This window comes from Thamnophis elegans, chromosome 2 (genome assembly GCF_009769535.1).
Source record: "Thamnophis elegans isolate rThaEle1 chromosome 2, rThaEle1.pri, whole genome shotgun sequence".
NCBI classification, from domain to species: Eukaryota; Metazoa; Chordata; class Lepidosauria; order Squamata; family Colubridae; genus Thamnophis; species Thamnophis elegans.
Window position 1 is genome coordinate 95,168,455 of NC_045542.1, and position 23,298 is coordinate 95,191,752.

At 39.8% G+C, this 23,298-nt stretch overlaps 1 protein-coding gene across 2 annotated transcripts in view; it reads left to right on the forward strand.

Annotated features, from left to right (window-relative positions):
• The window catches only part of CYFIP2 (cytoplasmic FMR1 interacting protein 2), a 71,138-nt gene that overhangs the window by 16,127 nt on the left and 31,713 nt on the right, over positions 1–23,298 (forward strand). Inside the window, exons 6-15 of one of the 2 annotated variants that reach the window (XM_032212256.1) lie at positions 1,010–1,191; positions 1,834–1,930; positions 3,727–3,855; positions 5,188–5,292; positions 12,997–13,088; positions 18,075–18,192; positions 19,910–20,029; positions 20,519–20,644; positions 21,129–21,295; positions 22,868–23,015. In XM_032212256.1, coding sequence (XP_032068147.1) covers positions 1,010–1,191; positions 1,834–1,930; positions 3,727–3,855; positions 5,188–5,292; positions 12,997–13,088; positions 18,075–18,192; positions 19,910–20,029; positions 20,519–20,644; positions 21,129–21,295; positions 22,868–23,015 — 1,284 coding nt within the window. The remainder of the gene's footprint in view (positions 1–1,009; positions 1,192–1,833; positions 1,931–3,726; positions 3,856–5,187; positions 5,293–12,996; positions 13,089–18,074; positions 18,193–19,909; positions 20,030–20,518; positions 20,645–21,128; positions 21,296–22,867; positions 23,016–23,298) is intronic. The other variant, XM_032212257.1, reaches the window with a different exon arrangement.

Sequence of the window (23,298 nt, forward strand, 5' to 3'; positions counted from 1 at the left end):
AAATCTGTTTATCTATTATGATATCTAAAATTAGACAGATTTTAGAAGAATTAAACAAAAGAGGAATACAGATTACAGGTTCTTTCATGAAATTTCCTTGTCAATTGAATTCCATTTTTTCCAGCAGTCCATGTAATACAATTTTCAGCAAATGAAATTATGTATGTGACTGCCAGGCAAAAAAGCACCATTCAGCTATTCTTTTCTAACAGAAGAAGCTATGTGTCCCCAAAGCTTTTGGGTTGATGAGTCTCCTTAAAAGTTCGACAATGTGCCATGGGCGCTTTCATGATCTAGTGCAAACTGGGGAAAATATTTGCTTAGTTAAATTCTTTAGAGGAATAGTAAATAACAAAATGTCAGTTTTCGAACAGGTAAGGCTATCAAGAAAAAGCAAATAATCCAACTACCAAATGAAAAAAAATCAAAATCAAGGCCAGAGCTCTCAAAATTCATCCCCATAGTGTGGGGACAGCAGGCTACTGGTGGAGGATAAGGAAAATATCTCCAACATATACTTCAAAAAAAAAATAGAAACAAAGAAAACAAGATACCCATCATGCCAAAAAAAGGAAAAAATACAAGTCAGTTCCCCCCACATATATCCATAAGGAAAATAAGGCATAAGATTTGGTATAGAAAAACAAATACTTCACAATGATACATTTATCATAGCCAAAAGAATCCCTTCTTTTTCAATTCTCCGAGCACTAGGATGCTTCCTAGCATTTCCTCAGTTTGTTGACAAAATTTTCTGAATGTCACAGTTTGGGCCAATTTTCATTTTTAGTTTCGTAGAATGCTAGGTATGTTGAGGACAACAGCTCAACTGGATAAATAAACAACAACATCCCTTAACTTTTTAGGAGGTGGAAATAAGGCAGGTTAAAGCTTAGACTTGAGGTGGTGGAATATCATGCAGTTAATAAAATCTCATTTCTCACCCATTACTGGCAGTTCCTCCCTTTTTACTCCTTCTTTAAATTATCGCTGTCTCACTATTTCTTAGAGAAAGGCCATTGAACGATTCTGTAGTGAGGTCAAGCGTTTGTGCCATGCAGAGAGAAGGAAAGACTTTGTTTCAGAAGCTTATCTACTGACACTGGGAAAGTTTATCAATATGTTTGCAGTCTTGGATGAATTGAAGAACATGAAGTGCAGTGTCAAAAATGACCATTCTGCTTACAAAAGGTGAGATTAATACATATGTATGTATTTTAATATTATTGCTTATTGCTGAGATCTTTGGAAATAAGGAGGGGATGTGGTGGCTCAGTGACTTAAACGCTGAGCATGTCAATCAGAAAAGTTGGCAGTTGGGCAGTTCGAATCCCTAGCGCCACGTAACAGAGTGAGCTCCCGTTACTTGTCCCAGCTTCTGCCAACTAGCAGTTCGAAAGCATGTAAAAATGCAAGTAGAAAAATAGGAGTCACCTTTGGTGGGAAGGTAGCAGCATTCTGTGCGCCTTTGGCGTTTAGTCATGCCAGCCACATGACCACGGAGACATCTTTGGATAGCGCTGGCTCTTCGGCTTTGAAACAGAGATGAGTACCGCCCTCTAGAGTTGGGAACAACTAGCACATATAAGTGAGAGAAACCTTTACCTTGGAAATAGGGCCAGTGCTTTTTCCAAAGTTATTAGTACTTAGTCATGAAATAGAAGCTTCTAAATCCTGTTTTATGTCAAAATATATTTATGGTGGAATAAAAATAATGAAATGCCATTCTTGTAATAGTTTGATGGCTCCTTTTATAAGTCTGTGGTACTGAGCAATATGCTGGTATGGTGTTCCAATTTATCAACAAAATTGAATTTACTCTTATTTTTTTAGAGCAGCCCAGTTTTTAAGAAAAATGGCTGATCCTCAGTCTATTCAGGAATCACAGAACCTCTCTATGTTCCTAGCAAACCATAACAGAATCACTCAGGTAGAATGTTCTCTTTTATCTTTTTATCAAATATTATGATATTTAAATAAGTTTACTTTGACCTTACATGTATGCTTTGGACTTGAGTTTGGAGAATACAGTACATCGTAAGAAATATATTTATCACTTTTAGACCTTATTTGTATTTGGGAGTTTGGGCCTTATTAAATGCAAGTGGTTGCATAGGAAATTAGTCAGCTTGGACTATTTAGAAAACACTGTGCATTATGAAATCAATATAGATGCCACTTATACATCAACTCCATTAAATAGCAAATGCTGTGCAAGGCTTTTAACCACATTTGCATAGCAACAAAATACTGTGTTTTTATTCTATACAACAGATGTGTTAACACACACACAAACATACAAATACATAGAAACACACACACACACACACACACACACACACACACACAGAGTGAGAAATGCACAGAGTCAGGAATATACCCTCCTAATAATCATTTGGCGTAATCCACTACTAAATCTCTTGTCCCTCTGTCATTTCAACAAAAGAAAAAATATATAGTGCAGGGTTGAATATGGAGTTCTTGATGCTTTCTGAGTTTGGTTGTTTGCTTACAGAAGTTTCATTATCCAACTAGGTAACATCATCAGTATGATTGAGAGTAGGGAGTGCTTCCTCTTTATGTATAGTTATATATTATGTATAAATTATGTATTTGCCCTGCGCCAAGGTTTTGTTTTATTTTGTTTTGTTTGCAGAGGGGAGGTGTTTGATGGAGGATGGGGAAATAAAGAGCACCAAGAACTCCACTCTATTTTTTACACAAACACTTAAATTATTGCTTTTGCAGCCTTTGTAAACAACTACCGTATATACTCGAGTATAGGCCGACCCCGAGGCACCTAATTTTACCACAAAAAACTGGAAAAGTTATTGACTCGAGTATAAGCCTAGGGTGGGAAATGCAGCAGCTACCGGTAAATTTCAAAAATAAAAATAGATACCAATAATGTTTTTGAATATTTATTTCAAAGAAAAACAGTAAACTAGCGGTGTATTCAATGAAATACTTCACTCACCTCATGATGCTGATGTCCCGCTGTGATGATGATGTCCCGTGCAGCCGCGGGAGCGATGTCCCGCCTCCTATGACACACGGCACAGTGATTCATATCATTGGATCACTGTACCAGAGGAGGTGGGACATCGCTATGTGGCTGCTTGCCATAACAAGGAGGAGGTGGGACATCGTTGCAGAGCGGCAGGAGGGGGAGGAAGGGGAATCGTAAGACAGCCCTGCATTACATTAGAACGTGAGGAGGGGGGATGGTGTGGTGCGCGCTGCGCGGCAAACTGACACAGAGGGAGGGGAAACCCCTTTTTCTCCTCCATTTCGGGCAAATTTTTCACTGACTCGAGTATAAGCCGAGGCGGCTTTTTTCAGCCCAAAAAGTGGGCTGAAAAACTAGGCTTATACTCGAGTATATACAGTATCTTTTGCAAGCTACTAAATGTAGAATTGGCTAGTGCAGAAGTAAAAACTATTGTCTTTTCCCAAAAAAAATGGTGTTAGCAGAAATACATCGGGAATAGGTAGATGGTAGAAAACAGTAGCTATAGGAAAAGAGAGGTTTAATCATTCTTATACTAACCAACACTGCATACAACTATTTAGAGCAAAGGCAGTGTTTGATGTAAGCAATACTCGCTTAAATTAATTCCTTGCCTACACACTGCAGGGAAGATGCTGAATTAAATTAAACTTTACAACTGTTTATTTTGTTCTCATTGAAAATTAGTGAGGGTCTTGTGGGAATTTTTTTTTAAGTGCCTGCATCAGCAGCTGGAAGTGATCCCTGGTTATGAAGAACTGTTGGCTGATATTGTCAACATCTGTGTGGATTACTATGAAAACAAGATGTATTTGACACCCAGTGAGAAGCATATGCTCTTGAAGGTAACTTCTTTCCATTCTCCACCAATGTATTTTAGCCATCTTTCAGTTTTTCCCAAGTACTTTGTGATGCCTGTTTTCATGGCGCATATCTTGGTGTGGGGTTGTTGTTAGGTTTTGGGTTTTTTTGCATTTTTCTCTTTTTAGATTGTATACAGGTTTAATTTTTAACTTCTCTGTGACTTCTGGTTTATTAAAAGAAAGATTTAAAACTATTTAAAAACATACATTCAAAAAATCCTGCAATTCTTTTTCAAAGTCAGTTTGAAAATCCTTTATTTATCTAAGGGATGGAACGCCTGTGGGTCATAGAAAGGCCCCAATTTTGTATGTGTGTGGGAGGCCCTCACAACAGTCACTCGAGCCCTTGTGATCTCTAGGCTGGAATACTGCAATGTGCTCTACATGGGGCTGCCCTTGAAGAGCATCCGGCGACTTCAGCTAGTCCAGAACGCGGCCGCACGAGTGATCGTGGGCGCACCACGGTTCGCCCACATAACACCGATCCTCCGTGAGCTGCGCTAGCTACCTGTTGATCGTCGGGTGCACTTCAAGGTCCTACTTACCACCTATAAAGCGCTCCATGGTAGTGGATCTGGCTATCTGAGAGACCGCCTTCTGCCAATTACCTCCCTGCGTCTCATCAGATCGCACAGGGTAGGCCTCCTCCGAATTCCATCCGCCAGTCAGTGCCGACTGGCGACTACGCGGAGGAGAGCCTTCTCAGTTGCAGCTCCGACGCTATGGAACAACCTCCCCGTGGAGATCCGCACCGTCACCACAGTCCAGGCCTTCCGCACGGCCCTCAAGATCTGGCTATCCCGTCAGGCCTGGGGATAGGATTTTACTCTCACCCCGCCCGAATGTTGAGTGAATGTTGTGTTTTATGGTTAATTTTTTTTACTCACGTTTTTCTTTTATGTCTTGTCTTGCACTCCCTTCCCTCATTGTTGTAAGCCGCCCTGAGTCCCCTCAGGGAAAAGGGCGGCCTATAAATGTTCAATAAATAAAAAATAAATAAAATAAATGGAAGATGTACAAGAAAGCCAAGGTAAAATATCTTTACATTCAGAAAACAGCTGCCAGTCAGAGTGGAGAATATCGAGTCAACTGGACAAATACTTCAAAGCAATTTAAGGAAGCTTCCTAAAATATTGGAAATCAAAAGTATGTTATGGTTAGTCACAGAGTAAATGTCATCTGAGATATTATGAGAGAGATGTGGTTTTTTTAATTGAAAATTTGTGCATAGAATATGCTCTTTTCCTTCTTTCAAACATTAACTATTAAATGGCTATGATAAACATTCAGATGTTGCTCGTATTTTTCTTTTAGGTGATGGGTTTTGGTCTGTACCTGATGGATGGAAATGTCAGTAATATTTACAAATTAGATGCTAAGAAGAGAATCAACCTCAGCAAAATTGATAAATTCTTCAAGGTCAGTGCATGGCTTGAATCTGGTTCATGATTATTTCCAGAGGAACCTGAGATTACCTGTATTGATACAGTCTAGGGATAAAGCGCAAACAGGAGGATTTGACATGCTGGAACCAAGGGTGCGATTCAATCGCAAACATCTGATTATTTGCACAATGGAAAATAAACAATTAGGGGATTTTATTCTATCTGTTTTAACAGCCTGCTAATATTTCTGGAAAAAAATGTCCTGATTAAAATCAGATTCATGTAAATTAATTCCATATCTACCACATTTCACCTCTGCAAAATAAACTCTGACAATCATCAGCAGGGCATGCATTATAGACAGGAATTCTTCTGTTTACTTGTCCCTGCAATGGACATAGCTACATATATTAGGACAATAGATTGATCATCTTTTAGATAGTGGTGAATTCCTTAATAGAATGTGAGTTACTGTGCACAAACTTTTCCATTCAGATACTTTAGTTTTTAATTTTCATTTTTTTAAAATGAAATACGTGGGGAAAAACAAAAGAGAATGCACAAAATTATAAGAGGGGGCGGGACTAAAGCAAAAAACAAAAACATACAGGACATCCATATTTATGGAGACGCATACATCAATAAATGGAAGCGGTGGCTTCTGTTCAGGTACTTTCTGAGTAAAATGAGGTATGGATAAAGGAGAGAAAAAAGAACATTCTTACGGAATTCACTGTAATGGCTGACTGTAAAAGACATAATTTGGTTTGTTTTTTCTTCTGATATATCATCTCCCCCCATTCCTCTATTTTTTGGTGGGGTGGGGAATCAGCTGTGCACTATTCTCAGGCTGGCACCAAACTTTTAAAAACATGATAATGCTGACTTTGGCTGATCTCTGAAAGTTAAGAAGGGTTGGACCTGCTGGGAGGTCATGTGGAAGCTATCCAAAAATGCTAAGGCTATAGAAGAGACTAGATTGAGAACTTTTTATTTAAAAAATGGTATTCCAGAAGAATATAGCTCTGAACAGATGCCCAAGGAGATCACCTATGAGGACATCAGAAGTTAAACTCAACTGGATGGAAACTTTATTATCATTTTAATTGCATAAAAAGTGTTCTGATTGTTTCCCTCTTGCTTGATTTAGCTCTTAATAACCAGATAACCAGCAACAGCTGCAGTGATTTTAGATAACAGGTTTGTGTAAATAGGTATTACCTGCTGAGCTTAGAAATGTCCAACCTAGAATTTGCTATAGGTTTTTGTCAAAAAATGGTCATATGTCCCATATGTGGACTGAGAGTAGGACCTGCACATGATGGAAATTTCAACCCATCTTAAAAAGTATGGCTACCATTCATGTGTACCTTCTGTATCAACATAAAAAAATGTCTGGCTATTTAGCCTGCTTCTTTCAAAAGATATTATTGTCTTTTATTATGGTACTTTTTCATGCAGTGGTGCATTTCAAACAGAGGATGTAGCATTTCTCCTGCTGAAAAATTGTGGAGAAGTGAAAGGTTAATTGAGAATTAAAGTTCACAATTATCTACAAGTGTTTGCAGAAGTTTTGAAAGTTTCAAAATAGCAACCATTGTATATAAGCAGCCAAACATACAGGTGAAACTCAAAAAATTAGAATATCGTGCAAAAGTTTGTTTATTTCAGTAATGCAACTTAAAAGGTAAAACTAATATATGAGATAAGACTCATTACATGCAAAGCAAAATAGTCCAAGCCGTGATTTGTCATAATTGTGATGATTATGGCATACAGCTCATGAAAACCCCAAATGCATCATCTTAGAAAATTAGAATATTACATGCAATCAATAAAACAGGGATTGTACATAGAACAATATTGCATCTCTGAAAAGTATAAGCATGCATATGTACTCAGTACTTGGTTTGGGCCTCTTTTGCAGCAATTACTGCCTCAATGCGGCATGGCATGGAAACTATCAGCCTGTGGCACTGCTGAGGTGTTATGGAAGACCAGGATGCTTCAATAGCAACCTTCAGCTCTTCTGCATTGTTAGGTCTCATGTCTCTCATCTTTCTCTTGGCAATGCCCCATAGATTCTCTATGGGGTTCAGGTCAGGCGAGTTTGCTGGCCAATCAAGCACCGTAGTCCAACAATCATTGAATCAGGTTTTAGTGCTTTTGGCAGTGTGGGCAGCTGAAAAATGAAGTCAGCATCCCCATAAATCTCATCTGCGGAAGGAAGCATGAAGTGCTCCAAAATCTTCTGGTAGATGGCTGCGTTGACCTTGGTCTTAATGAAGCACAGAGGTCCAAAGTCCTTTTCTGATGAGAACAACTTTTGCATCTCATTTGGAAACCAAGGACCCAGAGTATGGAGGAAGAATGGAGAGGCCAATCAAGCACAGTAATCCCACGGTCATTGAACCAGTTTTTGGTGTTTTTGGCAAAAGTTGCTGTCATCAGAAAAGAGGACTTTGGATCAAGGAGCAACATGACTTTGGACCACTGTGCTTCATTAAAACCAGGGTCAACGCAGCTGTCTACCAGGAGATTTTGGAGCACTTCATGCTTCCTTCTGCAGACGAGCTTTATGGGGATGCTGACTTCATTTTCCAGCTGCCCACACTGCCAAAAGCACCAAAACCTGGTTCAATGACCATGGGATTTTTGTGCTTGATTGGCCAGCAAACTCGCCTGACCTGAACCCCGTAGAGAATCTATGGGGCATTGCCAAGAGAAAGATGAGAGACATGAGATGGAACAATGCAGAAGACCTGAAGGCTGCTATTGAAGCATCCTGTTCTTCCATAACACCTCAGCAGTGCCACAGGCTGATAGTTTCCATGCCACGCCACATTGAGGCAGTAATTGCTGCAAAAGGGGCCCAAACCAAGTATTGAGTACATATCAGGAACGTGCAGTCATTAGAGGCAAGGGAGGCGGGGCTTCACCAGTCTCCTCAGGGAAAGGAAAGAATTTTAAATAATTTTTTTAAAATAATTAAAGCCAGGGTAGTTGTTACCAGATTTCAAGTCACAGTGGCTTGGTGTCCGCTCTCAGTATTAACTAGGAGGAGGCCAGAGAACTCGGGGCCTCCTTTGCATAAAGAATTTTTCACCTTTTAAAAGTTAAGAAAGAGTTAAAAAGCAAAAAATTCCATATGCAAAGGAGACACTGATTCTCCCGCTTCCTGATCGGGGAGCAGCGAATCATACCTTATGAGCACGCTTACGTTGAGCACGCTTACGTTGGGCGGACAAGAGGAGAGTTGAGAGAGTTTCCACAGCTGGAAAAGGTATGTGGATTGGACGGAGGGAGGGGGGGATTAAAATTTATTGTAATTAAATATGTAATTTTTTATTGTGGAGTGTATGTGTGTGTGTGTGTGTTTCTTTCTTCACAGTGGTCCAGTGGGGTCGGAGGAGGCAGGGGGGCGAGGCGGCGGAGCGCGGAGGCAGCAGGGACGTTCTCACCGCTATGTCCCAACTGGCCAGGCGTCTCGCGTTTATGTCCACCATAAACACGAGACGCCTGGCCTGTTGGACAAAATGGTGGTGGGGGGAGGAATGGGCTGGGTGGGCAGGGAGGAGGAGGAGGAGAAGAGCATTGAGTCCAGGCAGGGAGCAGGTCAGGCGGGGGGGTGGGCTGGCTGGCTGCAGGCCGGGGCAGCAGGATTGTTTGTCGGAGGAGGCGGGGGGGCAAGGCGGTGGAGCGCGACGGCGGCGAGAAGCATCTCAGATGGAGTCAGGACACCTGGAAGGCAAGCCGGCACTTAAAGGCATGCCGAAGTGCCGGCTTGCCTTCCGGGTGTCCCGGCTCCATCTGAGATGCTTCTTGTCACCGTCGCGCTGCACCACCTTGCCCCTTCCTGCCTCCTCCGACAAACAATCTTGCTGCCCCGGCCTGCAGCCAGCCCAGCACCGAGAGGGGAGGACGAGGAAGAGGAGGAGGAGGAGAAGAGCGGTGAGTCCAGGCAGGGAGCAGGTTGGGTGGGGGGGGGGTGGGCTGGCTGGCTGCAGGCCGGGGCAGCAGGATTGTTCGTTGGAGAAGGCGGGGGGGGCAAGGCGGTGGAGCGCGATGGCGGCGAGAAGCAACACCCCCACCGCTGTGTCCGACAGGCGTCTCGCATTTATGTCCGCCAAAAACATGAGATGCCTGTCGGACACAGCAGCGGGGACGTTGCTTCTCGCTTCTGCTGCGGTCTTGCCTCACCAACAGTAACCCTCACCGCACATCACTGGTACATATGCATGCTTATACTTTTCAGAGGTCCGATATTGTTCTATGTACAATCCTTGTTTTATTGATTGCATGTAATATTCTAATTTTCTGAGATTGTGGATTTGGGGTTTTCATGAGCTGTACGCCATAATCATCACAATTATGACAAATCAGGCCTTGAATGATCTTGCTTTGCATGTAATGAGTCTTATCTCATATATTAGTTTCACCTTTTAAATTGCATTACTGAAATAAATGAACTTTTGCACAATATTCTAATTTTTCAATTTTCACCTGTAGTTCCTATTATCAGGGCAATAGATCGTTGCTGTAAACCTTCAGGTGCCCTCTCCAATGGCTCATTTTGTAGCAGTTCAGTTTGGGGCATTGCTAAATGCTTATTCTTGCAAGTTCATTAAAATGAGTTCTTTCCATTGTTAAGTGTAACTCAAAAACTACATTGTGGGTACAGTACATCACCTCTAATTACTAATTGCTAACATTCTACATACTGCTGTTCAAACATAACAATATGTGTTTCTTTTAGCAAATGAAGGAAATATGAACATGGTAAATATATCATCCATTATTGGTCTAGTCTCAGCCCACCTGCAAAATCGCAACTGTTAAGGATCTTGCTTATTTAAAAGAGAAGATTTTAAATTAAGATATTTGTATACATGTTCGACTTCACCATCCCTTGAAGCTATTGCCTAGTTCCAGAATGAATTCCTCTGTTCACGCATATGCTTGTGAACGAGAGCTGATTTACATGTTTCATTCTTCCTCTTGCATGGAAATATTAAAGTGATTTCATGCATTTGTCAAACATTAATATGTAAATTTCTTCCATAAGCTTAATATTTGGAGTGCAAGAATTTCAAAAATGGTACCCAAAGTTTAGAGTCCTCAATATTATATAAAAGACCACTGGATTCTTGTACCTGTTTAAAAAATAGTGTTCAATCTATGTCAGGCACAGTGTAGATCTATTCTAAAACCTATTTAATATCTGAGTTAGACTGCTATAGTCTTCCATTATCTAATAACATCTCTGTATACAGATAGTTCTTTTAACTAACAATAAGTGGGATTGTTAAACAATGTGATCATATAGCACAATCTCCATGCCAATTTACAACAGCAATTCTGGCAGTTCCAATTGTTAGGCTAATCCCTCATGGTTGCAATGGCCCATAGTCATGGTCGCCCTTTGTAACTTCCTGCCATCTTCCCCATTGACATTGCTTGTCTGAAGCTGACAGTGAAGGTTGCAAAAGGTAAACATAAGACCATAGTACGTTGTCATGCAAGTTGATTTCCAAGTGCCCAAATCAAAATCACTTGATCACAGAGACTATGAGGACTAGTTATATGTCCCCCTCAGCACTATCGTAACTTTGAATGGTTGCTGAACAAGTAGCTATTAAATGAGAACTACCTGCAAGTTAAAAATTTTACTTTACTCAAAAAAATCACCGTGAAATAAACCCTAGCTCTGCTCTTTAAACCTAATGTGTTAGTAACTAGCTGCTAATTGGTTGGTTCAACTTTGATGATGTAGTTCATAGTTTGATGATTTAGTTCTATTTGGGTAGAGTGAATAATTCATACGAATCACTGTAATCAAAAACATTCTTTGGAGAAGGATGGAAATGAGAAGTCACTTTTTCTATGGAGATTCTCAGTCATCCAAATCATGGTTGTCCCAAATATGCTTTTTCCAAAAGGCTTCCCCCTTAAAGACCTTTCACATCTCATCCAAGAAGCTTCTTTAGTTCTGAAATGAAGAAGAACTGAAGAAGCTTCTAGGATGAGAAGCAAAATGCCTTCAACGAAAAACAAAGTCCAGTTGCCTTTTGGGAAAAAGCATCTTTGGGAGAAGTCACTTTATTGAACAAAATCTGTCCATGTTTAATCCAGGAGCACTCCTGGAAGACTATGGTTTCCTTTTACGAAAAAAAAATAACCATTGTATAAAATCATTGTTCTGTTGTTTTTGTCAATAAAAATGGGCATATAATTTCAAACTATTTTAAAGAAATAACCTTTACTATTAGTTTTTTTTTTTTTTTGCAAACATGAGTATTTAAGGCTACCATATTGGGTTGCAAAATTTAGTTCATTAGATGGCAGCAAAGATTCAGGTTTTTCTAACCTACAAATGGTAATCCAAGATTATTAATAAATTCAGATAATTGCTTCAAGTGAAGCATATAATCATATACTGAAAACTTTCCAAGTGCAAATTTCCTTTCTCATTAGCCAAAGCTATTTTCATTTTTAGTTCTCTGAGACTCGATAATAATCTGAGACAATTGAGGAGACTCGGCTTCATATTTAATAAACGAAATATGTGATTCAAGATTTATCATGAGAGTAGAAACCCCACTTTCCTGTCTGGATAACAACCTTTTACATGTGTTGAGATTGATGGCTGGGTATGGTAGCAGTAAGCAAAACAGGAAGTAAAAGGTGAAGATATATTTCCTGGGTTAAGGCGATCATATTAGGGTGACCAGGTGCAGAAGAATTTAATGCTCATGCACTTTTACTACTTCTGCTGACATTCCTCTTTTAGGCAGTTATTAAAGCAATAGAAGTTCTACCCTCTTGTGCACTTGGCCAGCAATTTAGAGCCACTGTTTTGTTTTCACCTGATAGTACTGCAGGTAATCTTCAATTTACAACAATAGTTCATTTAGTGACTGTTCAAAGTCACAACACACTGAAAAAAGTGTCTTATGACCAATTTCGACACAACCATTGCAGCATTCCCATAGTCATGTGATCAAAATTCAGATGTTTGACAACTGACTCATATTTATGACAGTTGCAGTGTCCCAGGGTCATGTGATCACTCTTTGCAACCTTCCAATGAGAAAACCAGATGCACTTAACAATCATGTTACCAGCTTAACAACTGCAGTGATTCACTTTGCAACTGTGTCACGAAAGGTCACACAATGGAGCAAAAATTCACTTAACAAATGTCTTGCTTAGCAACAGAAATGTTGGGCTCAATTGGGGTCGTAAATCGAGGACTACCTGTATTCCTCACACTAGAACCCATGGGACATGACTGCTTCTTTCTAATACATACCATTGAGAAGATGGTCTCAGGACCATCAATTAGTATTTCTTTTTCCATATATCCCTCCCACACTTAATGTTAGCGGAGTGTTCCAATGTACTATATTGTAAGAAAAGGTGTAGTTTTTGAATAGACCTAGCATTCAGAAATCTTGCAGAGGTAGTTTTCAACAGGACTGGTGCCCATGCAAAATAATGATGAAACTGCTAGCTAAAAATTGTACTGACCTGATTTGAATCATCATAATAACGCACATTTCTCGGCTTCACCATGGAAATTCACAAACTATTTTGCTCCTCCCAATATTGTCAGGAATCCTCTTTCTAGTTTTTTAGCCCCCTCTGGTGGTTAAACGCTTCTTTACACCATGCGTCACACTCATACCAAAAGAAGCCTTTTTACCTTCTTTAAACCATTTCTTGTTTTTTCTTCCAGCAGCTGCAGGTGGTTCCTTTATTCGGCGATATGCAGATAGAGCTGGCCAGATACATTAAGACCAGTGCTCACTATGAGGAGAACAAATCCAAGTGAGTGCCTGCCATAATGTCTCTTGGCTTTGGTGTGTCTTAGTCTACTCTTCCACTCGTGTGTAAGCTCACTGCGTGATTGCCTGTGAGCCTGTGTCCGAGTGATTAGATGACTGAACCTAAGAATGAGTGCTTTGCTAAGGATGTAGGTCACAATATGATTTCCTATTTTCTCTTTACTGTATCTTGAAAGACACTGATTCTACCAATTCTGGTTCCACCACAAAACCGCGGTAGACAAAAGCGCGCTCGACGAAAGCGCGTACGTGACGTCATCACAGCGCGACGAAAACATCGCGCTGTGAGCGGAAAATTTAAAATTAAATCGAAAACCTTACCCTAACCCCCCCAAACCTAACCCTAACCCTAACCCTTAACCTAACCCTAAACCTAACCCTTAACCTAACGCTAAACCTAACGCTAACCCTTAACCTAACGCTAAACCTAACCCTAACGCTTAACGTAACCCTAACCCTAACCCTTAACCTAACCCTAACCCTAAACCTAAACCTAAACCTAAACCTAACCCTTACCTTTATGTGAATCGGCTTGCTTTAATTTTATTTTAATTTTAATTTAATTTATTTTTAATTTTTTTCGTTGCGCTGCTGATGACATCAGGTACGCGCTTTTGTCGAGCGTGCTTTTGTCGACCGCGGTTTTGACGGGTCACGACCAATTCTATACAGTTGAATGTACCTTACCTCCCTGAAATAAACCAATTCTTCATTGGTTCCCTAACCAGATCTCCCAGTAAGTCCTAAAAATGAAATGGAAAGGGGGAGGGTCCTTGGTACTCTTTGAACTTGCTTGTTTTCTTGTAGACGTTTCATTTCCCAAACTAGTAACATCAGTAGCCAACATCCAAAGTAGCCAATAGCAAACTGATCAACCAAAGAATCTCTAAGACCACCAAAACTGACAGGCAAGCCACTAGAATATAAACTGACAGCAAACTGCACTCCATACTAGCCTGATGATGTTGCCTAGTTTGGGTAATGAAATGTCTGCAAGAAAACAAGCAAACAGAGAGCACCAAGGACCTCTCATGTCAACCTTCAGCTTCAAATAGTCTCCTTTATTAATATAATGGAAAGATAACTCATGCAGAGAGTGCAGTCTTTTAAACGTTGGATCCTCAAGTACTGCCAATTTTGGAATTAAATGTTCTTCAACCTTAATCTCCGTTCCCTGGTATTTTCTGGTTCTTAGATATTCCAACATCTCAGGCTGTGGCCTTGAACTGATTGAGTCTCTAAAAGTCCCTTTTTTATTTATTAAAGGATCAATTCAAGAATAATTTTAGAATTGCTCTGAAGATGCAATTAAATCAGATTATTATTTTACCCTGAAGTGACAGTCTAGATCTTTTGAGACTTTTCTCTGTTTGGCTGCACAGAGTTATTACCTTCTGATGGCAAATCCAGGGATGCAACTATTGAAGATTTATACCCAGTATAAGACTTATACTTCTGTCTTATACCAACACTTTTCAAGCTCAGTGAACTCTGCCTACCATTCAAAATTCTTGCGTTCCTAGAGTTTTTCCCTAAGTCAGGCAGATTTTGCTCCTAACCTTAAACTTTCTTACTTCTTCCTTGCTATTTCCATCTTAATTTCAGTTTCAAATCTCATCCAGTCCTTTGGCTAGTGAGGGAATGCCCTAATACCCATGTTTTCCCTAAAATAAGACCCTATCTTATAAAACCTTTTGCAACCAAAAAAGGCACCAGGTCTTATTTTCGGGAGGGGGAGTCGTCCACTGATTCACCTCACTTGCATGCATCATCCCCCGGCCTCCTTTTCACTGTCAGAGGCCTTCAGAAATTTCTTCTGGGGACGGCAAGGTCGGCAAGGCTTTCCTGAAGGCCTCTGCAGCTGTTAACAGAGCTCTGTATCAATCCAGAGCTCTGTTATCAGCTGCAAAGCCTTGCCGGCTGCAGAAGAAATAGGCCAGCGAGGCAGGTGTCGGGGTGTGCGAGGCCTGGCTGCAACTGTTCGAAGGTAAGTAGTAGGGCAGCTCCACACCTCATCCCCACCCTAGCTTAATTTTTACCCGTGCACCTTGGAGTGGCTGGAGTCTTAATGAGGTCTTATTTTGGGGGTAGGGCTTATATTGGGTGCATGTGTAAACATCAAGCTAGGATTTACTTTTGGAGTAGGTTGTATTTTCAGGAAAACACGGTATTACAGATCTGTTTAATCCAAACAAGGATGTAGATTACCTTTCTCCGACTTTATGAATGTTCACCAGTCAGGCTGGCTAAATGTCTCTAACTAGCAAATTGTCCATAAATTATAGCCATAAAGATGTGTCTTTGGGGATACAGGAAGTGATTGCTAGAACCGAGTGCAGATCAATAATTTTCACTGAGAGTTTATATGCATATGGTGGCCAACATCTGAATACCTGTGTGTATAAGATGATGAAAATGGAAAGGAATGATTGGATTTGTTCAACTATGTACATGTGAAGTACATGGCAGAAAAATGGATATGAGTGTCAATATATAGGAGTGATGATATACTTTGGGAATATATTTGCATATATTAAATTCAGTGTCTGTACTTGTATGTTGACTGTTATTTGTTTGCGTGCTTGGCAGCTGCGAATGTAGGTATGAATGCTCATCCTGTGAACATGAATGTGACCTAGTGTGCCTGCTCTGGGTAATTTTTATCCACATTTTTCAATTGGATAGAAAATCCTCCAGAGCATGAACACAGCACTCTATCTGTCCAAAAGGATTCTCGGATTGGGTTTTAGGAGGACAACAAAAGAAATATAGCATAAACTCTAGTTACTCACAACTGGAATTGTTTTCAGTGGAATTGTTCATAGGATGAATATGGATCTTGGGGAGCCTTTTCAGTGGTAGCTTAGAGAGGACGGGTTTGTTTATTTATTATTACTTTTGGTGCTGCCCATCTGCCCTATAAGACCTTGGTAAATGAAATCACAATTAAGGGTTGAATTATGACCACCTGTCTTGATATGGAATCCTACAAAGCAATGCTGACTGGCTGTATTTCAAGCAGCCTCCGCTGTAGCAATTTCTAGGCATGAAGTGTAAGAGTTGCAGTTCAATTTATTGCAAGATGTAAATCCAAGGTGGTTCAACCATACGAAGATCACACAATTTGATATGATGCATGCCTCTCAGTTGGCAGTTTCAGTTTCCATTTCACTACACAACTTGGTGACTTTATTTGGGGATAACTACTAAGATTCGAACCAAATAAACAGTTTCAGTTTCTCAAATTTAGATCAGAAGGCTGGCAGTCACAGAATTATTGCTAATAAGAGACAATCACTAATTACTGCAAAAAAGAATTCAGGTTATAATTGGATTTCATTTTTGGAATTCATGGTGTTCATTGAGGGTTTATTTATTTCGTTTTATAGTATCTAACTAATGGCTTCCATACTAGCATAAATCTGTATGTTGTTTCTCACTCATCATTCTAACCTTCTATTGCCAAAATAATTTGGATTTTAAACTCAGCCCAGTCCATGGAAGTATTTAACAATGTGTGTTTAAATCCCATTTCTAATCCATTCTACTCCATCCCAGTAATCAAACTGCGAACTATTTCTTCCACTCATCTTTACTTACTAACAATTATTTTCTTATTCAGTTTCTAAGCAGAGCAGTATCGCCTCCTGAGCCTCTTTCTCCTTCCTTGGAGAAGAGAGTATGAACAATAACTTGGCTGCACAACAATTGTGGGGGGTTTTGTTCCTGCACATTCATGCCCTTCTTTTCCTTTTTGTCTCCCTAATTCATTTCCATCCTTGTGGTGAAATGTAATTAACTGTGTTTTTTTTTCTTGTATGGCCTTTTAATTTTGTGTAATGGAATAGATTATATATGGCAGGTTGGGCTAGTGCAGCAAAATATCTGATCACCAACCTGTTGATGATTTCTTTGGGGAACAATACACTGGAAGGGTAAGAGCAAAGTATTGGATTTCTGAACATCTGGAAATATAATAGGACCTAATCATCACTGTCAACATAATTAAGAGAATTGCATCTACTTCAATATTACCAAGGATATCTAGTCCCTGAAATGATATTTTAAAATGCCCCACTCTTTCAAAATAAGCAGCAAATTTTGAATAGCAGAATTGGCAATTCAGATAGCCGGCATAAATATTGTTTTCTGACATTTAAATAGAAGTCAGGTTCATTTGCTACATTTAAGAATAATTCATAGTCCTGTAAACGAAGAAGGCTAAGTTCATGGAAAATCATATTAAAGATGGGTCATTATTGATATCATCTTAAATGGAGAAATTGTGAATTTGTAAGATTTAGACATTCTAATATGAGAACTTTATAAATCATTTGCTACTTACTATGATTCTCTGTTTTATCTGAATAGATGAATCATAGCTATGGGCCTTGCTCTGGCAGACAGGAAAAGGAAACTATTCTAAACTATGGTTTGCTATTATTATTTAGGGTTGCCAGGTATATCAAATCATTTTGGTCCCTTATTTATTTCCTAATTAAATTTTTAACTTTTTTTGCTGATGTTATTCTATATTGGCATAGACACAGACTGTTGTAAATGTAGGTTAAATAGACCCCATTTTTTGATTCTAGACATCTTTTCCTTATATACTTTTGCTTACAGTATATATAGTTTCTTAAAGACCAGACTTCAAATTATGCACTTATTGAGTGAATAATTCCATTTGTCCTCTGGATTTACTACCGTACTTTTACCCCAAACATAAAATAAGTAAAATAAACAAACCAAGGATAAATTGGTGTAGGGTAGGATAAATTATGAAATTAAAAAACATATCTATTCCAACAACTATAGTTTTCAGTTGTCCGTTACTGATTAATGCACCATATCAAAAAGACATTGGATCAAGTGAGATATTAGTGGACCAGTGGACCAAAGTTATCTTGAGTAATAACCGTAGAGTCAGAAATGAGTGTTAACTTAAAGACATTGGTTTTCTGCCCAGATGGACATGTACTCAGAGCAGCATCAGTCCACAGTATAACATCTGTGAACAGATGGTACAGATCCGAGACGATCATATCCGGTTTATCTCTGAACTTGCTCGCTACAGCAACAGTGAGGTAAGCTTCTATGGAGGCATGTATTGCGCAATCCATGTGTGAAAGAATAGATATTGTGCGTGTTCTATGGGAAATTCGTTATTACTCTGTTTCTATGTTTGATTATGGTGTTGGAATGCAAATAGCTTCCCTCTTGGAGATTTAGATGATGAATGTCCAATTCTGTCTATTCCAACCAACAGCAGCTCTCCAGATAGTCAGAATAGAAAGATTTTCCTGATTCAAAAGTATGTAACTTTCTCTGTTCTTCTGTGTCATAGATACAGTCTGCAGTCTAAATCTTATTTGCTGTTTTGCATAAAAAAGTATATAATGCAATATCCCAGGGCCATGAGCAGTTCTGGGGTGCCCTGAATGCTGCCTGCATTTTTTTTTCAAAGGTTGCCTTTAAATTGTACGTTTTTAAATTTAGGGTAAAATATTAAAAATAATCTTTTTAATTGTATTAAATTTACTTTTTTTCAATTAAACTTAAATATTGGTTAAACCAAATCAATTTTAGTCTTTGTCCAGATTCCATCTACTTATTTTAATTGTAGTTCCATTGTACAATTGAAGAATAAATATGAACCTCCTTCTGAAAACAGTTAAACATCCCTAGGTGTTCCTAAAGGGACGCAGTGGCTCAGCGGCCAAGACGCTGAGCTTGTCGATCAGAAAGGTTGGCAGTTCAGCAGTTCAAATCCCTAGTGCAGCATAACAGGGTGAGCTCCCATTACTTGTATGAGCTTCTGCCAACGTAGCAGTTTGAAAGCATGTAAAAAATGCAAATAGAAAAATAGGAACCACTTTGGTAGGAAGGTAACAGCGTTCAGTGCGCCTTCGGCATTTAGTCATGTCGGCCACATGACCACGAAGACGTTTCGGACAGTGCTGGCTCTTCGGCTTTGAAACTGATATGAGCACCATCCCCTAGAGTCAGGAACGACTAGCACATATGTGTGAGAGGAACCTTTACCTTTAGGTGCTACTAGGCCTTCCAAATTGCTTTTAGTGCTGTCAGATAATATACTGTTCAGCATTGTTTAAACCTACCACCCGTATAGGTTGGATAGCTAAGGCCTTTCTCATTTCAAAGTTTTAAAAACATTCACAATTAGTTAGTGGGCAGATGATTGCCTGCACAATAGAGGGCACTATGCTACACAATATATTTGCATATGTAAACCCAAAGGAGAAGTTATCATTGAATTTCTCTTTTACAGGAGCTAGATATTTACTGTTAGCCAAAATGTTTCCAAAAGAATTCAGTGAAAGTTACAATAATGAAGAAATTCAGGTGTTGGCACTTCTACATTTTTCTTTCAAGATCTTTCTAGATCTTTGAACATGTAGGAAATTGGATGAAGTTTTTATAATTGGGTGTTATCTTTGAACTATATTGTTTGGGATACATAGGTGAAGGACTAGAATATGAAACTGATTGGAGGAATCATGTCATTATGATTTCAGCCATCTGTGTATTTTATCTTGGAAGCTTTCCAGTAATTCTGGATTTGAAATCCATCCAGAGTCATTGATTGAGATGGACTGTTATAGAAATTGAGTAAATAAATCAATACATTAATTTCTCAGTTCTTCCCCTCATTCCCTCTATCCATCAGTTAACTCTTGTTGGTAAATATTTGCAATGTCATGCTCAGTTAATGAAAATAGCAACATGAAGCAACGAAAGGAAAAGATTCCTGAGTGAGACAGATATCTACTCCTTTTCCAGGTTGTAACAGGCTCGGGATTGGACAGTCAGAAGTCAGATGAAGAATATAGGGAGCTTTTTGACCTGGCTTTACGGGGACTTCAACTTTTGTCCAAGTGGAGTGCACATGTGATGGAAGTGGTACGTTTTTTTTTTCCTGATACATTTATATGTTGATTTTTAAGGTAGAGCTGCCTTCAGGATAAACCAGAGTCTTGAACATGTTTTAATTTACTTTTCCTCTAAAGCTTGCAAAAATTGAACTTATTTAAAAATGTGCATGCCTGTGTATTGTTCACAAAACCTAACTTAAAAAAATAGAATCTGCATATCAGAGGTGGGATTCATGTATCTTTCCTACCAGTTCGCAAATGTGAGTGTGCGTGCGTCTGCACATGCTCACTGCCTTCTGTGCATACGCAGTGCTTGCGCATTACATCAGGGCAGGCGGGCAGAGCCTCCTGCAGCCACCGCTACCATTTTGCCCGAACCAGAGAGAACCAGCTGAGTACCACCTCTGCTACATATACTGGAGAAATTATGTTCTACGCTGAATTTAATATTTTCCAAGAAATCAGTATATTGGATTTTTCCAATTGGATTTTTCTGTTGTTGTTTTTCTCCTCCAAGTATTCTTGGAAGCTAGTCCATCCGACGGATAAATTCTGTAACAAAGATTGTCCAGGCACTGCTGAAGAGTATGAGAGAGCTACAAGATACAATTATACCAGTGAGGAAAAGTTTGCCTTTGTGGAGGTAGGTGGATGTATCCCTCATTTTTGCCCAGGATAGATAGTTTACTTGAATGGATGACTGAAGCAATCTTGTGTTGAAATGGAATATTGGAGGATCCAGACATTTCTGTCTTCAATTTACAACTGTCCTGTTTTCTCGACTTGTTCTTGTACTCTTGTATGAAGAGAAAATCCACTCAAATCCAGGGCTTTTAGGATAGCAGAAGAGTCAGTGGTGGATTAAGGCTCACTGGTGTCCTAAGCACTGACAAATCTTGGTACCCACCTCCTTCGTACATACTGTACAAATCTTCATTGTTTTTTCTTTCTTTCTTTCTCAACTTTGTGGTGCCCTCCTTGGGCCTGGTGCCCTAAGCTTGTGCTTAGTCTGCTTAATGGTTAATACACCACTGGGAAGAGTGCTTTTGGGATGCTGTCCTGAGATTTCCTGTGAATGGGCCTGGTATAGTTAAAAGAGCCACACTGACTATTTTTAATCTATGCAGGTTATTGCTATGATCAAGGGCCTGCAAGTGCTCATGGGTCGCATGGAGAGCGTCTTCAACCAGGCTATCAGGAACACAATCTATGCTGCTCTACAGGACTTTGCTCAGGTGACCCTGAGAGAGCCCCTGAGGCAAGCGGTCAGGAAGAAGAAAAATGTCCTCATCAGGTAACTTAATCGCTTGCTAGAAGTTTTGTAAATACATGGACTCTTATTTCATTTTTTTTTCTCCCTGCCTACACCCATTAAATTAGCATGCATATTTCTAAGTGCAGGATTTATTCCATGCATGACTCACAGGAAATTCCAAGCTAAATCAGAGGTGGGCTTCAAAAATTTCAGCAACGGGTTCTCTGCCTGGTTGCTGGGTGGGCGTGGCACTAGTGGACAGGGCCTAGTTGGCCTCCTGCACCATGGTGGTAGTGGTGTGTGTGTTTTCACCCTCCCCAGGCTCCGGAGGCTTTCCTCTAGCCTCTGGGAGGATGAAAACTGCCTCCCACGGGCTCTGGAGACCCTCCAGAGGCCGGAAACAGGCCGTTTCTGGCCTTCTGAAACTTCCAGGAGGCTCGTTTTTCCCCTCCCTGAGCCTCTGCACGGACCCTGCACTTACCTTGCATCCAAAATGGCTCACATGGAGACTCCTAAGAGGGTGGAATGTGCAGGGCCAGCCAGAGGTGAGATTTGGAGGTTCTCTGAACTGGCCATAACATTAGCTACAGGTTCTCCTGAACCCGGGTGAACCCGTAGCAGCCCATCTCTGGGCTAAATTTATAATATTGCCAATTCAAAGGTAGAAAGCTTGGAAAATACTTAGACTGCAAGTGTAGAGAACTGGAAGAAGTATAAACAGTGCCAGGTTAGCTGGAACAAGGGGTCAAGCAAGGCATTTTCAAATACTCACTGTCTCCCCAAGCATTTGTATTTAAAAAATCAGCATTCCAGACAGTATCCACATATGCTTGATATTTAGCCAATAATTGCTTCCATAGAGAAGATCTTGATAGGACATGGATTATAGTCATGTCTCTTATAATCATGAAGCTTTGAGGTTGTAGTTTTTACTTTTCTCTAGTTTCTATCGGCTGTCATTTAACAGACTATCAGAACATTTTGTTTCTCCTATTCTCCCCGCCGCCACCGCTTCCACCAAGACACACAATCTCTTTGTCTGTGTGGGTGTATATAATGCGTATGTATGTGTGGGTGTAACTGAAAACAGTCTTCATTCATCTGCTGCTCTGAATGAATTAGCAACTGAAATTAGCCCTTTAATGTGGTATGGGATACTTAACTCTTTTTACATATCAAAATAGTAGCGTTGTTTTTTTTATTAATTAGTGCTGATGCTATTATCATTAAATATCAGATTTGTATGATATTACTAAAGCTTCATGCAGTACTTACATAATTACATTTCTACCCTTTTTCTCTGAAAATAAAACCTCCCCGGATAATAAACTCAATCAGGCTTTTGAGCGCATAGACTAAAATAAGCCTTCCCCAAAAATACTGCAACATAGCAGTAGCCATGAGGTGACCACGCTCTCCGCCTCCTGCACCTCAAAAATAATAAGACCTCCCTGAAAATAAGGGCCAAGCGCTTATTTCAGGGGTCAAAAGAAAATAATACCATGTCTTATTTTTGGGGAAACATGGTACTTCATATTTAAATGTATTATTTAGTCTTCACTGTAAACACAGCAATTCAGTTCAATGATAGATCCACTCTTCACTTTCCAGTGTTCTTCAGGCAATTAGAAAGACAATCTGTGATTGGGAGGGAGGACGTGAGCCTCCAAATGATCCCTGTCTGAGAGGGGAGAAAGATCCCAAAGGTGGTTTTGATATTAAAGTCCCACGACGAGCAGTTGGACCTTCAAGCACACAGGTATCTGTTCCTTTATTAAGAAGATGCAGGTTAATTTGTCAACCAGATGTTTAGAATAATTTTATTTTATTATACTGTTCAGTTTCACACTGACGATGTAAACAAAGACTCAGCCTTTCATCCTTCTGAAGTCAGTAAAATGAGAACCCAGATTGTTGAAATCAATATGCTGGCTCTGTAAGCCGCTTAAGAGAGGACTGTAAAGCACTGGGAAGCGGTATATAAATCTAAGTGCTATTGCTATGGTGGTCACTTAACATCTGCTGCAAAGAACATCGTAAAA